The sequence below is a fragment of the Chenopodium album genome, chromosome 16 (assembly GCF_948465745.1).
Source record: "Chenopodium album chromosome 16, dcCheAlbu1.1, whole genome shotgun sequence".
In the NCBI taxonomy this organism is placed as follows: Eukaryota; Viridiplantae; Streptophyta; class Magnoliopsida; order Caryophyllales; family Amaranthaceae; genus Chenopodium; species Chenopodium album.
The window spans coordinates 40,319,407-40,341,916 of record NC_137849.1 but is presented as its reverse complement, the minus strand read 5'-3'; the positions used below and the strand labels follow the sequence as shown (position 1 = coordinate 40,341,916).

Sequence of the window (22,510 nt, the reverse complement as noted above, 5' to 3'; positions counted from 1 at the left end):
TTAGCAATATAGCATATGACCGAGCTTAAGAGTGCAGGATGGTAATGATCAAGCAAGCATGAACAAGAGACTCCTATCTGAAGTAAGAATGAAAAACTACAGAATAGATGCAAGAGTTTGGATATATTAAAGCTGATTTCCTAAACCTAATTCCCAATACTTTGTCTTACTCTTATCACTAGTAAATTTGTAATCATGAATGCCTTTAAATTCTTGGATATTGCAATACAACAGGCTAACCATCCACCTTTCCCGAGTATTGATTTCAAACTTGGTAACAGATTGGGCCAGGAAAGACTATCTCAAAGACAGGAGGCTGGCTATCTTGTACACATGATGCTCACTCAACAGTCCATACAACTGTTCCCATGGTCTAAGGGTATGGAGTTGGATAGAATGCAGCTTAACGCCACAAGAATTCTGAAACTTTAGCTTTTTTCCTTAACTCGGGTCCTTACATAATCACTAAATACGAGCTTATTCATTACAGAAAATTTATTAAAAGTCTATTTCTGACAAGTATTGCCTTGTGTTTCGATACTACTTAGGTAAACAACTCAGCACAGATATTTGGGTGGTGGAGAGAGGTGGAAGCCACATAAACATTTCCGTCCAAGCCATTATAATTATCAGATTTGGTTCCAGAAAGGAAGAGAATAATATGACCAAGTTCCATGATTTCCATTCTCACTTTCTAGCTCAAAACTGAAATCAAATGCTTCTTTCCATTCTTCAATTGCAAGCTCAGACAGAAAGATATAAGTATTGATTAGCAATAGGAAAGAGCATACTTATTACGTGAAGTATGCTGGGAAGGTGTCCAGCATAGAGAGCCAAAATTCCTCCTTGCTTGACTATCATAATATAAGTTGCCAGAGCAATCAATCTTGCTCCATGAACTTGCATTTGAAGCTGTCTCCTGACCACCACAAATGGATAGGTAACACTTTCAGCACAAGCACCAGGTATAACCCCTTACAGTAAGGTTCTTACACCGCCCAATTCCGGTAGACTCAAGGCTATTATGTCCTGCCCCTGGAACTTAGTTTTCTCTACTCTTTCCCCTCCTTCAAGTGAATTTAGATGGGAGTTTCAAGTTTATCAAACACCCCATAGGCCCATAGAAAACTTCATTTAAGAATGGATGGAAGGAAGTCCTTAAGCACTAAAATTGAGTGCCATAAAGAGAGCTGTGCATAAACATTAAGCAAGTTCCCCCTTCCAAAATCCCATCTACCACTGATTAACAACAATTGTCCTTATGAGCTCCGAAATGTTGTTCTGCTCACCACAAACTACAGATTCTAGCATCAGTCTCCCGGGCAACAACAGTTCTGAGACAGTAAAAATCAGTCATAAACTGATGAAATTAACAAGATTTAGACCCAAAGAAAGGCACAGGTTAGGAGTTTAAAATCTGAACCATTTCCATTTGTAACACCAAAAGGGATGTGAGACAGAAAGGACCAAGTACAGCTGATAGTCTCAAATAAATTAACAGCACATGATAGATGAGAGTATCAGACAAGCACTCAGCATATGAAAATATAGATGAACTTTTTTGTAGGGGGCAAGGGTTAAAGAAGAATGAACCGTAACACACTCATATATAAACGTGTTACTAGTGCACAGAAGGCGACTTGTGCAATTAAACACTGTCCTAAATCCAAAATGATAATTGATGCAATGATCGCAAATTTTCTACAACAACAGCCATGTATATGGATCACATAATAAGGATTAATCACTATACCGGACCTCCTTAGTCCTTACATCAATAATATACACAGCAATACCCGATTACCCCCTTATCATCAAGACACTAAAACTAGCTGTGGCCTGTGCTGCAAATACCGGTATCACACTACCGAAAATGCTTACCCCGTAACAAATCCACATTTGAGCCCTATAGATATAGACCATAAGATATGACTATAACAACCAATGCTAGCTCTTGTATTGCCACAACATACAGCCAATTAGGCAATTACCACACCATTTGCAATTATGCAATATATAAAATTCACTACATAACAATTTGAAGATTAAAAGTCCTCCTCAACTTCAGGCTATGATATTGGAATTTTAAGTCATGGATAAAATTAACCACAGTTCTACAGAATACTATACTCCAAATTCAGTATTCGTTGGATTTAAAGAAACCCAAAATTGCTAAATGAACCTACACAAACCTAATTAATACGAATAACAACAATATTGCAGACCAAAGCAGTGAAATGAATGAAGGGTGGCGCCACTGCTTACTTAATACCCACAATTGCTTCTCCATTACGAGTAGTAATACAATCCTTCAATGTTGCTCTCTTCCCTTATATAAAGATTGCAGGATTTGGAGAACATGGTTTAGAGAAAGAGGATAGGATAATGGGGTCGAGAAGAGATACGGCGGCCGGTGAGTGAGAAGGGTTGTTGGTGAATAGGATGACTTGTAGATTTTGAAAGTCCAATCAAAGTATTATCTGAATTTATTTTTTCTAATTTAATCTTATCTCAAATTTCTATTTCTAATTTAATTTTGAAAAAAATAATACTCTGTAAATGAGGTGAATCAAACATAGATTTAGTGAATAAGTGAGGACTTTTAAACGAAAAGTATAGCTAATTTTAAACACCGAAAACAAAATATATGTAATACATAGACATACACATGGGAAGAGTGAAACTCTTGCTATTTTTGTCAAGAAACTCCGAGTAGCTATTGAATTTACGGAGTATAATTGAACGTATTTTACAATGTCTGAGTGGCGTAATAGAATTCTCATCGATACCTTTCAATCCATAGGATCTCCACTCTCAAGATCCTATCCCATCCCCACATTCTTCGTGAACAAACTCCATCTTAATTGATTGGGAGGTACCACCTAACAATTCTTCCAAACTTAGCATCATTAGGAATCAACATTTGAGATAGTGACAAGAACTTTTTAAGCGCGCATTTTCAACCATGGCAATCCTAAAGATTTCATAGCTACAAGCCTACAACATGTGTCCTCTTCATTTGTATCCTTGTTACAATTGACTAAGTTATTAAAATAATACATATTAAATGAGGCAATCTCATGGTTATCAGCTCAGTTAAAGGTTTATAAGTAGCCCTACGGTAGATTGATTAAATTGTTGAGGACAAGTGTCTTCTTCTTAGAAATTTTGACGACTGGAGCATTCGGCATACATACAGCTTGCTTCTTATATTAGTATTTGTTGAATAATCAGGTGTCCAATTGGCTTCCAATTCAAAAATAAAAAAGCGAAACCAAAACAAATTACAACCGCTTCTTATACTTCGGGTCAGATACTTTGGGAGCGAGGGGGAAAGGGTGAGATCTCCACCCTCAAAGTGCCTCTAGTAGGAATTGAACCCTCAACTTCAAGATTGAAAGGTACAATCTTTCTCACTAAATCGAGTTTACCTTGGTTCGTAGTTCGGATGGTTCCACCCTTGTACTCGTAATTTTTGTTCACCCCTGTCACGTACTCACGTAGCCACGTAGGATAACTTGAACCGTTATTTTTTTTTTGTTCTTAAAGGAATACCTTTTCGGCTTCTTTCACCACACTATTCATCTTCCCTTCCATCTCATTTCGCACCGGCACCACCACGACTCCCATCCCCTCGCACCGCCGCTGCAACCGCCACGCCTCCGCCGTGAATTTCTGTAAAAGCTACGACTTCCGTAGTAAGCCCTAATTTGTAAATCAGCACATTTGACCGAATAATATCTTCATTATTTCACTCATAAAACTAGGGTTCTTCCTCTTTCTTAAATTTAATTCTGCAATTTGCTCAAATTGCTAAATTTTTACCTGAAATTCACTCTTTGTTTTACAAGTTATTGTTTATTCACCTTCCTTGGATTTTTTTTTTTCTCTTTTGAAATTTCAATTGTTCTAGCGAATTTTTAGCTTACATGAATACTTATTTGTATTTATTTGATTGCAAATCATTAATAATGGGTTTTATTTTTCGAATGTTGATTGGAAAATGAACTATTGTTGCCGACCAGCTCATATCTTGTTATATTTCTTGTATGATACAGGAATTGCAATTTAGCATATCAGAAGGGTTTATTCAGAATTTTGGGATCATGGCGAGGTCATTATCTAGTATGTTGTTGAGGAACATTACTAATTTCTCGGCTGCTCGTATGAACGCCCAAGTAAGGATCTTAATGCCCCTTTCTTTTTGTTTGATTGGTTTACGATTTTCCGATAGTGGTTGTTGCACCGATTCCTTGGTAAAAGGATGGAATTTGGGATACAAAGTATAGTTTAACTTTTGATATCTTGTTTGTTAACTGATTGGATTCATAACAACCTCACAAATGCTAGTTAATTAGAGCTGTGGTAATGGATCGAGGTCGCCATTTTGCTTTTCCGATAGCACCGTATTAATGTGCCTTATTGCTTCAATGAAGTTTCACGAAATAAAAGACGAAGGCTTTTAAAGTACAATTATTTGTATATCCTAAGTAAAGGGGTGGTTATTCAACACCAACCATAGAGTGTTTGATTTCTCATGTATTGGATTGTGTCATTAAATAATAGTCCAACATTAACTTGGTTTCGTAGTGAAGACTTTGGTGATTCTAATGAATTTGGAACCAGAGTTAGGAACTATAGCTTTGTGCCTTTGTCTAGGGGGTGTACAAAAATGATCCTATTGCGAATGGTAGTTGCACAGTCACCTGTTTGTTTACATATTAAATTTTGAGTTTGGACTCTTGTGTCATCCCCAAGGTAAACAAATAGACATTTATAATACGTTTAGAAATGCCTTCCCCCTCATCAAGGCAAGGTTAAGCAGGCGAATATTATAGTCTGATTAGATGCATTATCAAAAATGAGAAACATGTTTAGTCTTCTGCTTTTAATTTAAGGGGGGAGGGGGTGTGGGGGGAGTTTATTCAGCTCAAGTTTGGATGTGAGGAGTCTGGGGATTATTCCTGACTGTTCGTTTGTATTAGGTATCTGGGTTGTCATATCAAAATGCAATGAAATACTCAACTACTTCGCCCAACGATCCTGATACACATGAAGATTTCAGACCAACTAGTAAGGTTGAGAGTTCTCTCTCCGTCAAAGATATTGTTGATCAGGTGATTTTTTTCTTTTCCTGTGATTATTTATACAAATACTTTGTTAAATACGAAGTATGTACTTTTCCTTAACCAGGAGTTGTATCTTTTAGGTTATAATCCTAGGTTGAATTCATCTTTTTTCTTGTTATCTTCAGGATGTGAAGGAGAATCCAGTTATGATTTATATGAAGGGAAATCCTGAAATGCCTAGATGTGGTTTCAGCTCTCTCGCAGTGAGGGTATTGAAGGAATATCGTAAGTTTTCTACTTTTGGTTGATTATTTGACATTTCTTCACATCTGTTCTGTAATTGTTTTCATGCACCATACCAGATTACCAGTTATGTATCATTTTACAATTTGAGGCCCTTAAAAGTGTTGGTATAACTTATGAACATGATCGCTGGAGCTAATTTTATATATGGGATGGACCTTGAGAAAAACCTCCCATTTAATGGATTAGGGAGGACAGACCGACAGACTGGTAATAAAGCTATCCTGACTAAGCTCAGTATTGGCTCTCATGAAGTTCTTGGCTTGCATGAACCCCTTGTCATCAAGTCAAGGAATATGTTCCGATTGTTCTATTAGCCAAATTTTATTGGGAACTTATTGTAATGTTTTATATGTAGATTTCTGTTGTTATCTCTCTTGATATATTTCAGTCTTGTATCACATGTATGGTCATATTAAGCTTTTTATGTAGGCCCCTTTTTTGTCTGTGCATTTGGAAAATTGAATGATGGCTCTAGAGTCTAGATTCTCTTTCTTTATCTTTTGTATTTCTTCATACCTAAATTCTTGTTAAGCTTTTGTTGCTGACATGGCATTGATTTGACGCTTCCCTAGCAGTGGTAGCATTGTGCGTAATGTAGTGAGGGCATACCAGCCAAGTGCAAAAGCTCCTCATCCTATAAATTTAATTATTATACCTTAATTTGGTATCTATTTATGCTGTTGATCTGTCCTTGTCAGAAAATTAGTCTAATATTCATCTATGTAAAAAAAGATTTCATAAAGTTGCATTCTGAAGGTAAAAACATTTTTCCATCTTCCACTGACCTGTTGAATGCTATTAAGAGATGGCTAGTGAGGTTGAAGGGTTTACATATTTCCTGATATTTTTTTCAGTGTAGTTATTCCTTTGTAGTGTTCTTCTTGGGTTTGGCTGTTATTTTTCTGTAACTTTTTGTATTACCTGGAGACCTGTCTAGCAAGCTGGTTGCCTCATCCTGCTCTTAATGTGTTCTGTGCAGGTGTTCCTTTTGGTTCAAGAAATATCTTGGAAGACTTGGAGCTAAAGGATGCTGTCAAATCCTACAGGTGCATTGCCTATTAATTTTATTGTTTGAGTTGCTACTTCTCACAAATTCATCAGGATTCATGATATAGCTTGATTTACTTTTTGAAATGTTCAATGATTTAACTGACATGCTAGCAGTTTTCTGATTCATGCTGTATTGGTTATGCTTGTGGTGGCTCAACTTGCTATGGGTTTACTTTGACACTTTCCTCCTTTCTGAATTCTGAGTTTTAAATTGAGATTTCCAAAAACATTTGTCACTCTATATTGTTAAGATGCAGCTATCCTTTCTTCTTGGTCCTTAAATACTCTTGGATCAGCTTTTTGTTAGGTGTTGCAATCATTAATCTTAAATTCACTGCATTGTTGTCTCACCTGTAATTGCTGACAAAGTGATTGGTTATTAGGCTAATTATTAGCTTAAATAGATTGGCTTTAACAACACTTTTATAGCTGAATAAGGATAGTATATGTAATCTCAATCGTTATCCAGTGGACATTGACAGGTGCCCTTGATAATTCCCCTAGGTTTCTCTAAATCTGTTCTGCTGTACTTTATGAGCTACAAGTATGACAAGACTATACCACTGTCACTTAAGACCTCTAATACCATTAATCCTACACTCGGAATACTGTTTGTTTCCTAGTTTCCACATCCCATGGCATATTGGCATGTCCTCACATCACTGTCATTGATATGCTTCCTCCTGTCCCCATCAGACTATACCACTGTCACTTAAGACCTCTAATACCATTGATCCTACACTCAGAATACTGTTTGTTTCCTAGTTTCCACATCCCATGGCATATTGGCATGTCCTCACATCACTGTCATTGATAAGCTTCCTCCTGTCCCCATCACTCAACCGTCAAAACACTATTTGTTGAATCTATTCACATGCTTCCTGAGTTACTTAATAACATATAAGGAACACCTTGGGTGAATGGGTCATTTATAATTGCTTAAGCTTTCTGTTCTTGATAGCATAAAGTGTTAATGTGGAAAGGAGTATGTATGTGTGTATGTGAATTGTGATTTTTTTTATCCAGCCTCATAGTCACAGGCTCCAAGCCCATCTTATAAGCGTGCACTTCCACACCCTCAATGTATGCAAATTGTCCTTCCCGGGAAATCTTGCTAGCAGGCAACCTTTGCCACAACATCATTTTCATGGTTGCTATATACCTCCATATTGGACCCTCAATGCAAACCAGGTCTAATCCTTTGCATGTGCTCAGCGTCACTTTCACCTCTGGGCACGTTGGAACTCTGATATTGCCTCATGTTGGTCAGCTATTTTCTCATGTTATAGGTCCTCACCCCCCCCCCCCCCCCCCTCTCTTCCCCTCTCTGCTGGCCTGCCCCAGACCCCCAGAGAGGCAGAGACTACCCTTTTTGCTCTGATGCAATCATCCAACCCAAATTTCTTTTTGGTAACAATCTGTAACACACTGATGGTCACTCTAGCAACTCGACCAAGATAGAGAGTGTGGGTGGATGGAAAGTTCCTCTTTTAAAGTTGGTTGGGAAATATCTCTTATGAAGTTGGCAGGGTAATTGGGATTCAGTCATTAGCTTATATAGATTTTTCTGGTGGATGAAATGTTTCTACACCAGCTCACTTTTAACCTATTTTGGGGATATCTCTTTAGTGAAAAAGCTTTGATAAATGTCGAAATGCAGGGTACCAGATGTTTCTGTGCTTCAAAGGTAAGAACCAGCTCCCCTCTTCCCCATGTGGGCACAAGTCATGAGCATGAGTGTTAGAGTTACACAACTTATCTCGTTGTACGAGTGTAGCAATAAAAATTGGGGTGTGACATTTGGTGAAATGTTGTACAATTAGCAATGTTGGCCTTGTATAACGGTATTTATGGATACTTGCATGTAGGCAAGCATGATGCAACCTAAGATCATCTACAATTATGGGTGTGGTGTATCAAGGCTTTTGGGGGGCAAACTAGTACCTTTTCAGATCGTCTTCTGAAACAATATAGTTTTATTAGGTTTCTCCTTTTGGTGGTGTTGCTTTGTTTTTGAGCTCATTGTCTTATTATGCTTTCTTTTACTAACTTGTTATTGCTTCATCTATTGTTAATGTGCATTTGGGGCCATTAATTCTTAACTCTTAAGCAGGAGGTTGTCAACCATCATACTATCACCGAGACTTTTCACATTAGAAAATCCGCATTGTATATTATTCACATTAAATAGTTGTTTCAAATATTAATTTATCTGTGTGATGAACCTTTGCTCTTCTCTGCAGCCACTGGCCTACTTTTCCACAGATTTTTATCAAGGGAGAATTCATTGGAGGATCAGATATCATTCTCAACATGCACCAGGTAAATTCTTGTTGCATCATCAACCTACTATTGCTAATAAGTTGAGTCGTGATTTGACACTCTCTTCCTCTGCAGACTGGTGAATTGGAGCAAAAGCTGAAAGAAATAGTTCCTAACGAGAAGAAAGCGGAATGATTGTGTTGCTGCTTGATTCAATCTCAGTTATGAGAAGAGAGATTATTTCTCTCTTTAGGTGACGTTGAGTGTGTAATTTTTTTCATTTTGCACCAAAAGATGAGTGGATGTATCATTCAGTGTGACCTAGATAGAAATATTTTGCAAATAATAATCAATAATTTTCCATAATAATGGGAAGCAAGTGAATTTTTGGTATCTCAACTTTTATACTTTTTAAACAAAGGTATCTCAACTTTCTTGATTCATCTGGAGGATGAGCACTCTTATTTTTCACATTGAACCATTTCTCATTTGCAGAGAAACATTGGAAAAAAAGGGGGTAAGGTGGTAAAAAAAAGTTTACCTTAATTGGAATAAATTAGATGAAATTTGCATAATACACCAGGGTGTACCATGCTCACGGTACACCCTGTAAAAATAAAGGCATTTTTCAATTTAGTTTTTTTTTTTCTTTAAAATGATTTCTCCTTAATTTAAGGGATTTGTTAGTTATTCCCTATATTAATAGTTTTCAAAAATAGATTTGATATTTTTAGAGATATATAATTACAATTTCGAAATACAGAGAGAATTTCTAGAGAGTGAAAATTTTAGCATAGAAAATTAATGGCGGGGTGTAAGAAATTCGACATGATTACATTACAGATTTGTTGATAATATGTATGAGAATGAAGATTCGGTTAATAATGAAGATGAATTTGAGGATTTCATAATCAAATGTGAAGGTAATTTATTTTTTTTAGATTTTTTCGTATTAAAATTTATAATTATAATTGCGATGTTGATGCTAATGATAATGTTCTTTTAAATTATCAAATTTCATAATTTGTAGATTTCGTAATCAAAGGATTTTTTTTTTTTTGGCTGTTTTTGTATTATTTTCAAAGGTTGAAAATGATGTTTTTCTGATTATGATGAATGTTCCTTTATCATGCATTCAATTTGTTAATTGTAATGGAATATGTTCTTTAAGTCCGATTAATATGTTCTTTGAGTCTAAAGTATATGTTCTTTACAATACAAATTATGTTCTTTAAGGTATAATGTTCTTTGTGTTTCAATAATATGAACTATGTTCTTTTTACTTGAATAATATGTTCTTCTATTTTTATGTTCTTTTGGCTATTGAGTGATATAGCACATATTAATTTAAAATGAGTTTTACATCATTTCTAATTATTAAACTATTCATCTTGAATGTTATTTTTTAAATTTATACTTTTATATGTTAATAACATTAAATAATTGTGTACATTTTTTTTTTTTCAGGATCACGATGGTTGATGGAGATTTTCTTTTAGGACATCATCTATTGATGATTGATTTCCAGATCCAAAGAACATCCATAACATTTATAAAGAACATGATTATATTATGTAATAAGCACTACTTAAATTTAAATATTAAAATTTAACAAGGATGGTCCAAACAAAAATTTAATAAACATTTTCACAATAAGCAATGAATATTACATGTCAATAAATGTACATTACAATTACAGTTAGAGAACATGGACATTTAAAATATTTTATCAAAAGGTCTAATAAAGATCATAATATTAATAGTGGACATATGGAAGAAAAATTATGCTAATAATTAAATACTCCGTAGTACTTTACATACAAAATAAAGTACATCATATTTTCTAATAAAGAACATTATAAAAATATATAAAGAACAACACAAGAATTACACATGACCATTATTATTATAGTGAATATTATAATAATTACATTAAAAAAAATTGCTGAAAGAATATGATTGATTTTGGTAGAGATTTTTTAAATTATCGAAAATCAAATAAAATATTGGTAACTAAAATTTTAACTATGAAATGAATTTTTGAATTTAAATATTGAATTTTGAAAATAAAATCTTGAAATATTTTGAAAAAGAAAAAAAAAAATTATAAAACGAGAAAATTATTTTGGAATCTTAATTTTTTTTCGAAAAGATTGTATCAAGTAATGTGGGATTTGGTTGATTCCTTTCCGAAATTTACTGAATATACCTAAAAAAACTCGCGTTCTTTGTGTTTACATCTACATGTTCTTTTTTAGCAGAATGTTCTTTGTTCCAAAGCACTATGTTACTTTCCGCATTTTTTTAATTTATTTGTTGCATGCGTTTTATTTTTTGGACAACATCGTTTTTGCCCGGTTGTACCATGCTCATAGTACACCCGGGTGTACAAATCAACGATTATAAATTAGAATTGTGGTTAAATAAATGGGAAAGTGAGCAGGTAAAAATAGAGCCATCAATGAAATTGTATCAATAAACTTCACACAATTCTCTAGCCTTTTTTTCTTACTCCATATTTAAGGTTTAAATAGACATAAATGGATTTAGATTTACTCCCAATTACACTTGAAGATGTATCACTACCCTTTATTTTCATATGCTAGGGCAGTGAAGAGAATAAAACTTCTTCATTACATTACCTTTAGTACGGAGGTAAGCTCTTTTTTCCCACCTGGTCAGCATATTAAAAAAAATAAAATGCGGTAGAGATATAAAAACAATCATTGAAAGAAACGTGTTTTTGATATGAAAGGAGTTGATATAGAGATTTTTAGTAAAAACTTTTAAGTTAGTGACAATTAAGGAAAACATAGGACCTATTTACTCGTTGTATTTAGTCAATAGTCGTGCGGATCACTCTAAAATCTTATGGAATATATATATCTAATAATCCCAAACCCTACTAGACTCAACAAATATTATTGTGCTCCCAAATCTCAAACCCAAAACCTTAGTTAAACTAGAACAATTCCCTCACCATATGTTCTAATCAGGTGTTGGCTTGTTGCCTTACTGGTAATTAATTTTTCATTTCATTACAAATAAATCAATGCTCAAATCACTTCTTATTTCATTTGGATGATTGAACCAACCAACCAACCCACAAAAGGCCAAACACAAAGAAAGATTATCCGCGAAACGAAACCTATAAATACTGTAACATGGCGCGAATTCCATTTTTCAAATACTCATTTCTGTCTGAGAACTTTGAGAGAAAAAGCGAAAGACAGAGAAAAACTGTAAATTCTCGAAGTTTCTGGATTTGTCGTCCGCCATTGTTACAGAAATTCGAGGTCGCCATAACCTAATTGTGGCCTAAAGCTTCAATCAAACGATATTTTGACACTTCAAAATGCAGAAATTAGGGTTTTTCGGCATGAAAAGCTTAGATCAATTCAAATCCTTAACAGGATCTGCTTCAGGAACTGCGAAACCCTTATCAATTTCTTCACGTTCAACTTCCGATTCAATTACTTCAGGAGGTTTCGCGAGCTTGAAGCTCACTGCTGGTTTGTCATCTAATTTTCAGTCTTAATTTCAGAAATTCGCCGATTTTTGATGTTGTATTCAATCTAATAGTGATGATTTTTAGAGAAATTGGTGAAGGAACAAGCGTCTGTGAGAACTGACCTAGATTTAGCGGTAATTATTCTCTCGATTTTACGATTAGTTCAATTCTGAAGTTGTGATTAGTGAAATGCTGAAGAATTTGCTTCAACCTTGATTTTTGATTAATTTTGTAGAATTCGAAGTTGAAGAAATCTCTTGAGCATATTCATGTGCTGGAAGAGAAGCTACAAGCAGCTTGTAATGAGAATGCGAAGCTGAAAGTGAAGCAGAAAGAAGATGAGAAGCTCTGGCAAGGTCTCGAATCAAAGTTCTCTTCGACGAAAACGTTATGTGATCAACTCACTGAGACGTTGCAGCTCTTGGTCTGTCAAGTTCAGGATGGTAAGAATACCTTTGTTTTCGACTGTTTCGCAACTTGTGTTTCGATTCTGTTCCTGTGTTCCAAGTTCTTAATAGAATTGTGCTTGTTTGAACAGCGGAGAAGGATAAGCAGTTAATTGGAGAAAAATTAACTGCGAATTCGGCTGCATTGGATACATTAAATGATGAAATGAAGAGTTTATCTCTTAAATTGGATTCAGCAGAGGAAAACATAAGAGAACGTAAGCTTCTTAACCTGTTAGAATTAACATTATGTTTATGATAATGATTGTTTTTGTGTAATATCTATTTGTTTGAATTTTGTACTTAGGTGACCAGGCATTTAAGGAACTAAAAGAGCAGAAAGAGGAACAAGAGGTGCTTTATGAAGATGAACGATCCAAAACTACCAAGCTTATGGAGGAAAAAGGTAGTCAAAAACTATACAACATTTATATGATCCTCCCATATTTCCAATTTTTGAGTAATTATGAAGTGAAGTGGTTGTATAACATTGTAGAATTGATTTTATGTGGATATTGTATTGTCACTTAATCTAAGCTATAAGCTTGTTTTGTCAATTTAAACTGGGGTTTTATTGCAAGTACCTTATCAATAGTTTACTGAACTGATTATTGTTATCAACAGATTCACATTCATAACTCAAACAAGTTCAGTCCATAATTTTCTATCATTGTTTACTTGCTTTACTTTATATTTAATTTATTGCATTAGTCTATGATTGTTACGTGTGGATTGTGGTCTTGAGGAAATCTTTACCATTCCTGAATGGTATAAACACTTTTGGATTCAGTGAACTGTTTCAAAATGAGATATTGCTTACTGAGGATTTACATGCGCTGTATTGCATGCAGATTCTTTGATAAAATGCCTTGAATCTGACCTTACCACAAGCAGACTGACTGGTGAAAATTTGAAGTCAAAATTTGATGATGTGAGAATAGAACTGAAATCGAAAGAAGAGGATCTTACTCGGATGAGAATTACTCTTGAAAACTTGGAGAGGGAGAAAGTTGATCTTCAATCCAACAATGATGAGTTTGCCAAAAGATTAGCAACATCAGTGCAGGAGACTCAAAATCTTAAGGATGTGGTTAATGCTTTCGCTTCAAAACTGATTGGATTGGATGAGCACAGTGTGGCTGTTTCCGACAAGATTTCTCAGCTCTGCTCTGTGTATGATAAAGCTTCTAAGTTGGCTGAACAGGAGAAGGATCTCACTGCCAAGCGTGCTCAAGGGCAGTATGGTCTTCTGCATCATCAGCACATGCAGTTAAAATCAGAAATGGATGAACTTCAATCAGTTAATCAGGGATTGAAGGATAAGGTAGATGAGCTTCAGAGCGCACAAGAATCTGCAATGGTGCAGCATGCTGAAGAGTGTCGATTATCAGAAGAGAGGATACGAACGTTAGAGTCTGAAGTAGAGGCTCTTCTTTCTAAGAAAACTGAAGCAGGAAAGTTAGTTGCAGACTTAGAGGAGCAAGTTCGCAATCTTTCTGAGAGCTTAGGGTCATCTGAGAATGAAAAGGTCTTTTAGCTTTTAACGATGATCTATGTTTTTCTCTAGAATCATAAGTCATAATCTCAATGACCATTTGTAAATCTGCAGAAAGATTTGTTGATCAAATTATCAGAGCTAGAGTTGGAAAAGAAGGAGAACATGGAGAAGCTACAGGAAAATATACATAAAAAGGAGGATGAAATTGATGGTTTTCAGAAGGAGATTTTGAAGATCAATCAGGAGGTGAAATCTTTGGAGGAGCAAGTGAACAAGCTTTCTTCCACTCTGGAGGAAAAGGAACAGCTAATCTTGCAATACAAGGACAAAGAGAAGGAACTGGACAACCAAAAAGCAGAGGTTTCTGAAACTGTCTTGTTAATTATTATTTTGGGTGGAATAACTATGAACCCTGGGATGTGCATGTAAATCGCATAAGGATTTTCACAGATTCAGGCGCAGTTAGTAGCTGCAGAAGGCAAGCTTGGAGAAGCTAAGAAGCAGTATGATGCTATGCTTGAGTCTAAACAGTCGGAGCTGTCAAGGCATTTGAAGGAGATCTCTCAGAGGAATGATCAGGTAGTATCTTCTTTCCCTGGATAGCACAAGATAGATATTATTTCATCAGAAATTTTTGTGGCATTTTCTGTTGACAATATTGACTTTGGCTGCCGTCATACAGGCAATAAATGACATCAGGAAGAAGTATGAGGTTGAAAAGCAAGAAATCATTAATCATGAGAAAGAGAAGGTTGGCAATTGTCAATATTCATCATGGTTATTTTCGAGAATAATTGAGGAATTGTTTCATTATTTTGTTTCAATATCTAGAAGATAGAATAGATCTAGACAATGATGTTGCTTGTTTGTTACTTTAGGCAGACAAGACTGTTGCAGAGATGGAAAGGTCTTGTGAGCAAAGACTTGACAAGTGCAATGAAGAATCAAGGCAGAATTTAGCTCGCATCCAAGAAGAGCATACCGCTCTGGTATGTGCTAAAATTATAAACCAATTCATAGTTGAACCAATATAGTAATGATTAAATGATTCTCCTGTCTTGTCAAAATGCAATTGAATACCTGTTTTCGGACAAGATGCTGTAATTTTTTTTTTTCATTTGCTTGATTATGGATGCAATTTATGTCTGCTTATTGCAAACGCATACAATTCATTCACAACTAAGCTGGCTAAATCATTGATGCGTTAAATTTTGAATTTGGATAAAGATAGACTAAATCAAACATTTCATGAAACATGCCCTTATTTAATATTGATTGTGTGTAGTAGTATGCCAAATTTCCAATTGGTTGTCTTTCCATTCAAAGGTCAATCAGGAACAGCAGTTCTAATAAATTAGTCCTAGAAAGGCCTCTTTGTTATTGTGTAGATAGGGCCATAGGGCTGCGTACATCTGACCCTAATCTTTATCTGAGGTAGGTAGGAGTTGTGTTAGAATCATTAGGATGATTGTATGTGGTACAGAAACACTAAATGTTAGTAATAGATTATCTTGACTAGTGATTTGATGTTAGAACATTTTGTTCTTAACTACCTGGACTTGCATAACAGCATAAATTGCACTTTAGAAAGACACATTTGGCAAGCATCTCTATATCTTCTAAAAGGGGCAGGTTATTCTAGTCTGGATGTGATTAAATGAATGTCCGCTCATTCAATATCATATTCCTGACTAAGCTTTGTCTTGTCATGTTCTTAGATTGATCGCATGAAGAAGGAGCATGAAAGAAAAGAATCCAATCTCAAATCTGAGCACCTTGAAGAAATGAAAAATATCCAACTACATGCAGAGAACGAACTCAGAGAGGTTGTGAAACTTCACATTTGGGCATTTGAGCATTCAAGTTCTTATTGTCGTATCAATTTCTCTTTCTAACCAGTTTGAAATTTCCAGAAAACAATGACACTCAGGAATGAGCATGAATCCCAGATTAGAGCCTTAAGATTGCAGCATGAGGATGAATGTAAACAGTTTCAGCAGGAGCTGGATCTTCAGAAATCTAAAGTGTGTGTCAATACTTCAAATTCAGCAGATAGGTTTATTCTGATAAAATTGACTGGGATCTCATCATATTACAGGAAGAAAGGCAAAGGGCTTTGTTGCAGCTACAGTGGAAAGTGATGAGCGACATACCCCAAGAGGATCAAGAAGCGAACTCAAAGAAGGTTTGATGTTGATATCTCTCTACTCACTCTCCTAGTCTCTCCCATCCCCTCTCTCTCCATGGATGAGTATAATATGTATGGTCCAGAAACTTGCAAGTATCTATTTGACTTCCATTTTGTTATAACTTATAAGCATGTCTCTATGATGAATATCGCAAATGTGAATGCCTTATAATAAATTACTTATATTTTGGATAGAAAGCGGTTGAATCACAATCTCTGTTTCCTTCCTTTAGGAATACTCTGTTTCATCAATCAGGAGGAGAGATCCAGATGGCACTAAAAGACGCATGCCTCCTCCAGTGAGTGAGCTAAGAGTCGTGAAAAAGCTTTCTCCTCCATAAATTAAATCATGGATCTATGCCATTGTTGTCATTACATTTGACAATGTTTGCATTTAGGAATCACGTTATGAAGCTACTGTGCAATCTCCAGTATCAACCTTGCTTAGGAAAGTAGGGAAAGAAAATGCAGGAAATGTGATGAATATGTCAAAGCATGGAAGGAAGGTGAGTTGTTTAAAGTTTCCCCAAACTTTGTTGCTTGACTGTTCAATTGGAGATCACTTCCATATATGAAGTTTTTATTCGATGTTTATCTGACAAAAGGAAGCTATATTAGTTGGCCTATTGTGTATATAGTGTTAATTTCTGACAGTAACCTATAGTGTATAGAGTGTTTATTTTGAGTTAGTTCTGACAGTACATGTTGCTTTATATATGTCTTCTTGGATGATAACTGAGTAAAATCACAGGTAAGTAACCGCGAATTTGAAGAGGAAACAACCAGTGGAGGAGGCATCACCAAATGAAGGAAAACTAGGAGTACTGCTATGCTTGCGGTATGCCCTTAAGAGAATTATTCCATAGAAATGGGTGAACTTAGGAGTTAAGAAAATGTGACTACTGAAAAATCTGAAACTTTTATTCCTGTGTTTTCTTAGGATCCAAGAAAACATAAGAAGGTTGCTACTCCTAAAGTCAATACTCCTAAAAGCTCTATCAAGGTAATGAAAGGTATCATTTGCATTTGTTCTGGTTGTTTCTGTAGTCCGTGTCATATACGCTGAGTATTTAATCGGAATAAATAGAGACGAGTTCTGTTTTCTTACTGGGGCTCATAGAATTGTCCTATAGGCTGTTGATTGCTATTCTACTCGTGGTTTGGATTGTTAGTTTCTACTCGTGGTTTGGATTGTTAGTTTAATTGTTTTGGTTCCTGCTTTTGTAAGTCACCAATTAATTACAGGACAAAAAATAATTGATGGCATAATCTCTTAATGCAGGGAGTTAGGGCAGTGGGTTACTCTCAGCCTACCAATATCGGTGAATTGTTTTCTGAAGGGTCTCTGAATCCATACGCTGATGGAGATGATCCTTATGCATTCGATTAATGGTAGACAATTATATCCTTGTTCTTTCTACATAAAATCATGCTATTTGATTCTTTTTACTCTGGCTTAGTAGCTATAATCTAAGAATTCTCTTGGGCGAGTTCTCATTATGCATCAAAGAAAACTGTGAAAAACTTTCATCTGACAGTTTTTATTTTGTCTGAAATCTTTACAAGGCTTGACAATTTACTTTTGTCACGAGTCAAATGATTTCAAACAGGAGATTTGATTGCAATATTAAACAACTAGGCATCATGTGGTGTATTGACTGCAAATTACTGCTGCATCTTTTTTACTGAACCAGTTTTGAACAATTTTTGCAGATGACAGCAGAGAGTTCCTTTCTTGTACAGGCTGACAGATGTACATTGATTCAACTGGTTGTAGAGTGCCAGACCGATTTACCTAATGCAGATATGCAATATACTCGTGTGCAGCTTTAACTTCAGGATCAAGTGTAAAGTTTCTTTTGCATAGTGTAGGTCGTATAGAGAATTTAGAACAATGTCGAAATATAATGTCCATGTTTGTAAAAAAATATTGGCTAAATGTCATGGACATTAGTGTCCTATCAAATTTTGAAACTCATTGTTCCACTGCTTCTTTTTACAATCAGCTAAGGCTGTCTTTAAGACTTGTTAATTCTTTGTCATGGATCATTTTTGCGCTTGAGCTTTAAGTGAAAGCATTCAATTCTGCAAATGTCCGATATTATCAACTGCAACTAATTTAGGAAACCAAAGCTGGTGCACTGGTAACTGCAACTTTTTCGCCTGTTTATTCATAGTTGTTTTGTCTTAGATTTGACCCTCCAAGCACATCCCCATCATAAACAGATATATCCGGTTAATAGTATTTTAGAAATTAGTCACGTACATCCTGTTATAAAAAAATTCTTATTCATAAATGTATTTGTCTAAAATTGTACATCGCATGGATGGTAACTAGTTATTCAACATATGTATAAGCCTTGTCACTCTTGCGAATGTTGATCTAGAATAAATACTCGTAAAATATGTCAGAAACTGAAGTTCTGAGCTCAAACAATCTTCAATGGCAGAATCAAGTTAATTCCACCATTGAAGCTTAGCAAAAATCAGAGAGAAAATCTAGAGAGAGAAAGTGTTTGAGAGAAGTAATTTGTGTGTATTTAGATTAAAGAGAAATAAATTATTACAGCTGAATATTTATACAAGGAACAAGGAAGTAAATAGCATTAATTACTTCAACTAATTAGTTATAACAAAGTGATGAGCTGGCAAAGTTTGTTATAACCGAATTTCCTTTTACTCTGCTGACGTGGCCTGCTTCTAAGGGAGCCCCAAATTATCATCAAGATAATAAAATATCATTAATCTAGTGACATTTCCAAATAAATCAACAAATATCCTAGTCAGCATGACAATTTCGTAAATAAATTAATATTTATGAGACCCGCATTTACTAATAATTGTTAATTTATTTAAAAAAATGCCATAAACACTTTTTTGTTTATTCTCATGAAGATGAACTCGTATTTTCTCTAATATAATTGTGGAGTTTTATTTTGCTATCAATGTAAAATTTACTCCTATGGTGCGGTATTAAAAGAACGGAGGAAATAGATCGATGGACATTGGATAACATAGATATTAGATACTCCGTAAGATGTACGAATTACTTAATCCCCAAGCTTTAGGTCGGTAATTTGCACTAACTTACCGTATTACCGCGTCTTATATCACTCCTTCAAAATCTATATAATCTCTCTCCCTTCTTTCTCCCTACTCTTTTTTTCTCTGTCTCTGAAACTTTCTTATTCACTGCTGTTCATTCTTCAAATTCTTTCGAATCCTTCAAATTATTCACTAAATTCTCAATTTCCCAGAAAACCAAGAATTATTCTTCTCAAACCAAACTTTTTTTTTCCCAATGGAGATTCCTCCAGGTATTTTTTTGAAAATTAATTGAATTTTTTCTACTGTTTGATTTCTTTTATTTAGGTTAGGTTCGATTAAATAATATTTTTTTCTAATTTAATAATACGTGATAAAATGATTTTAATTCATGATAAATTCTGATTATGATAGATTTTGATTATTTTGAATTGGTGCTGTTTTTGAATTGATGGTAGTAATTAAATTGAAGATATAATGGAATCGAGTGATTTTATGTTTGATTAAAATGTGTATTAAAATTGGGGAAATATTTGCAGGGGCGTTTAAGTCTAGGGAAGATCATAGGAAGCAGTTGGAATTAGAGGAAGCTCGAAAAGCTGGACTTGTGCCAGCAGAAGTTGATGAAGATGGGAAAGAAATTAATCCTCATATTCCACAGTATATGTCTTCTGCCCCTTGGTATCTCAATTCAAATAAACCGGTATGTTTTATTTGTTTGTTTGTTTTTTTTGAATTTATTGGTAGTGTTGTACAAGATTTAAGAACTGACATTGGTTGTTTTTCAGAGTTTGAAGCATCAAAGGAAGTGGAAATCGGAGTCGAATCATTCCAAGGCGTGGTATCGAAGAGGTGAAAAGGGTTTCCAGGCTGATAAGTTTCGGAAGGGTTCTTGTGCTAAGTAAGTTTAACCTGTTAATTCCATTTGTTATTTGCCCTATGTTTTTTGCTAATGATTTTGTAATTGAACCAAAGTAAATTCTACTATTCCATTGTGTTTCAAGACTCGATATCGATGACAACCCTTAATATAAGTTAAAAGTTCAAAAGTTTGTTTTGGAACTTGGCATTAAGTAAGTCGATCCTGTTAATACGCGCGCGTGTGCTCGTATTTGCCCTATGATGTGTATCTTGAACCTTAAGAAATTCTACTATTTGTTTCAAAACTCAATATGACAAAACTTAATAAGCTAAAATTCAAATGTTTGTTTTAATTTGGAACTTGACATTATTAGTAAATGAGGATGATCAAGTGGAAGTGTGGAATTAAATGGATTATTCAACGTTTTATACAATCTCTGTGAACTACTTAGGTTTTTCTCATACTTTTTAATAACCATCTCAAATCGTTCAGAGGGTAGAGTGTTTGTTAGAATTTTTTGAGAAACTTATGCACATTTAGAGGCCATGGCTTTATCCAACATGCTTTCCAAATTATGGGATGAGTACACTTACAATTTCTTGGAGCCCTTAAAGTTCCTTTCATGCTCACTGTATTTCTTAGATGAAGAGCTTTTTCTTGTGTAATTATCTTCATGGGGTGTCTTAAACATTAAACATGTGATTAAAGTTTATTGTGTTTTCTGTAGTTGTGGCGCTAAGACCCATGATGCAAAGTCTTGCACGGACAGACCTCGAAGAGTTGGAGCAAAGTGGACAGGGAAGCACATTGCACCTGATGAAATAATAGAGGAAATTAAGCTGGATTACGATGGGAAACATGACAGATATAATGGTTTTGATGCTGCAAGTTATGTCTATGTTGTTCATAAATTTGAGATGAAGGAGGTAGCAATAGAAAGATACAAGAAGGAACAACAGTTGAAAAAGCTCGAGGAGAAAAATAAAACCAAAGAAGGTGAGGGTGAGGAAGATGATGAAGATGCTTTGAAGGTTGATGAGAGTAAACAAATGGATTTTGCAAAGGTTGAAAAACGTGTACGTACAACTGGTGGAGGAAGTACTGGAACTGTTAGAAACTTGCGTATCCGAGAAGATGCAGCCAAATATTTATTGAACCTTGATGTTGATTCGGCCTACTATGATCCTAAAACCCGGTCCATGCGTGAGGATCCTCTTCCTGATGCTGATCCAAATGAGAAATTTTATTCTGGTGATAATCAAAATCGACTCAGTGGTCAAGCTTTGGAGTTGAAGCAGCTCAATTTACATGCTTTTGAGATATATGATAAGGGACAGGATGTGCATATGCAAGCAGCTCCTACCCAAGTCGAGTTACTACACAAGAACTTTAAGGTCAATAAAGAGAAGTTGAAAACTCAGGTGAAGGATACCATAATGGAGAAGTATGGCAATGCTGCAGCAGAAGAGGAGATTCCACGGGAACTTCTACTTGGCCAAAGTGATAGACAAGTTGAATATGATCGCTCTGGCCGGATAATCAAGGGGCAGGAGATGGCTGTCCCCAAGAGTAAATATGAAGAAGGCGTCGTGTACACTAATAATCACACAACTGTTTGGGGGTCATGGTGGAGTGATTTCCAATGGGGCTACAAATGCTGCAAGCAGGCAATTCGAAACAGCTATTGTACAGGTGCTGCCGGGATTGAGGCTGCAGAAGCAATGGGAGAGCTGATGAAAGCTAACATCGATCTCAAAGAGACTTCAGAAGAAAAACCGGAGTTGACTGAGGAGAAAAGGCTGCCTACTTGGTGTACAGAAAGGAAACGGAAGTATAACATGACATATGATAACGACGTGACACCAGAAGAGATAGAAGCTTTCAGAATGAAGAAGATCCACCATGATGATCCTATGAAGGATTACCTGTGAATCTATTCTGTTATAGTCCTATACATAACATTTGTATCAGTAGAATTAAGATCTTACGGAGTACTATATTATTTTTTGCTAGTTAGAATGGAGGGCATGGTGCTGAACTGCTGCTCCATGATGACATACTCCACTAATCCGAAATTTCGGACTGTATTTTTGGACTTTCCTTTAACATAGCATAATGTGATTGTGTTTAAGCGAAAGAAACGAGAGATAATAAATTAAAAACATAATACAAAACAAGACCAATACCATAAAATTGCAAGAAATTTGTTTAATTACTTCATATTAAAAAGATTTCAACTACTAGAATTTGAACTACTAGAAATTATTACACTT

At 35.2% G+C, this 22,510-nt stretch overlaps 2 protein-coding genes and 1 pseudogene across 3 annotated transcripts; all 3 read left to right on the top strand.

Annotated features, from left to right (window-relative positions):
• Positions 1 to 3,561: 3,561 nt before the first annotated feature.
• Positions 3,562 to 9,080, top strand: LOC145585305 (monothiol glutaredoxin-S15, mitochondrial-like). The gene is made up of 7 exons (XM_081642015.1): positions 3,562 to 3,698; positions 4,059 to 4,178; positions 4,986 to 5,117; positions 5,255 to 5,354; positions 6,355 to 6,421; positions 8,669 to 8,747; positions 8,823 to 9,080. The coding sequence occupies exons 2-7, from the start codon at positions 4,107 to 4,109 to the stop codon at positions 8,880 to 8,882; spliced, it is 510 nt and encodes a 169-aa protein (XP_081498141.1). The 5' UTR covers positions 3,562 to 3,698; positions 4,059 to 4,106; the 3' UTR covers positions 8,883 to 9,080.
• A 2,599-nt stretch (positions 9,081 to 11,679) lies between these two features.
• Positions 11,680 to 18,311, top strand: LOC145585303 (synaptonemal complex protein 1-like). Its single transcript, XM_081642014.1, has 19 exons — positions 11,680 to 12,199; positions 12,283 to 12,332; positions 12,434 to 12,641; positions 12,737 to 12,862; positions 12,952 to 13,050; positions 13,496 to 14,172; positions 14,254 to 14,502; positions 14,593 to 14,721; positions 14,825 to 14,893; positions 15,021 to 15,131; positions 15,861 to 15,968; positions 16,056 to 16,166; positions 16,241 to 16,327; positions 16,564 to 16,629; positions 16,729 to 16,836; positions 17,082 to 17,168; positions 17,271 to 17,333; positions 17,613 to 17,722; positions 18,044 to 18,311. Exons 1-16 carry the CDS (start codon positions 12,043 to 12,045, stop codon positions 17,136 to 17,138), a joined length of 2,412 nt encoding a protein of 803 aa, XP_081498140.1. The 5' UTR covers positions 11,680 to 12,042; the 3' UTR covers positions 17,139 to 17,168; positions 17,271 to 17,333; positions 17,613 to 17,722; positions 18,044 to 18,311.
• A 1,572-nt stretch (positions 18,312 to 19,883) lies between these two features.
• LOC145584296 (pre-mRNA-splicing factor SLU7 pseudogene) lies at positions 19,884 to 22,212 on the top strand (annotated as a pseudogene). Its single transcript, XR_014100345.1, has 3 exons — positions 19,884 to 20,078; positions 20,164 to 20,276; positions 20,965 to 22,212. The product of XR_014100345.1 is annotated as a pre-mRNA-splicing factor SLU7 pseudogene (transcript).
• The last annotated feature ends 298 nt before the right edge of the window (positions 22,213 to 22,510 follow it).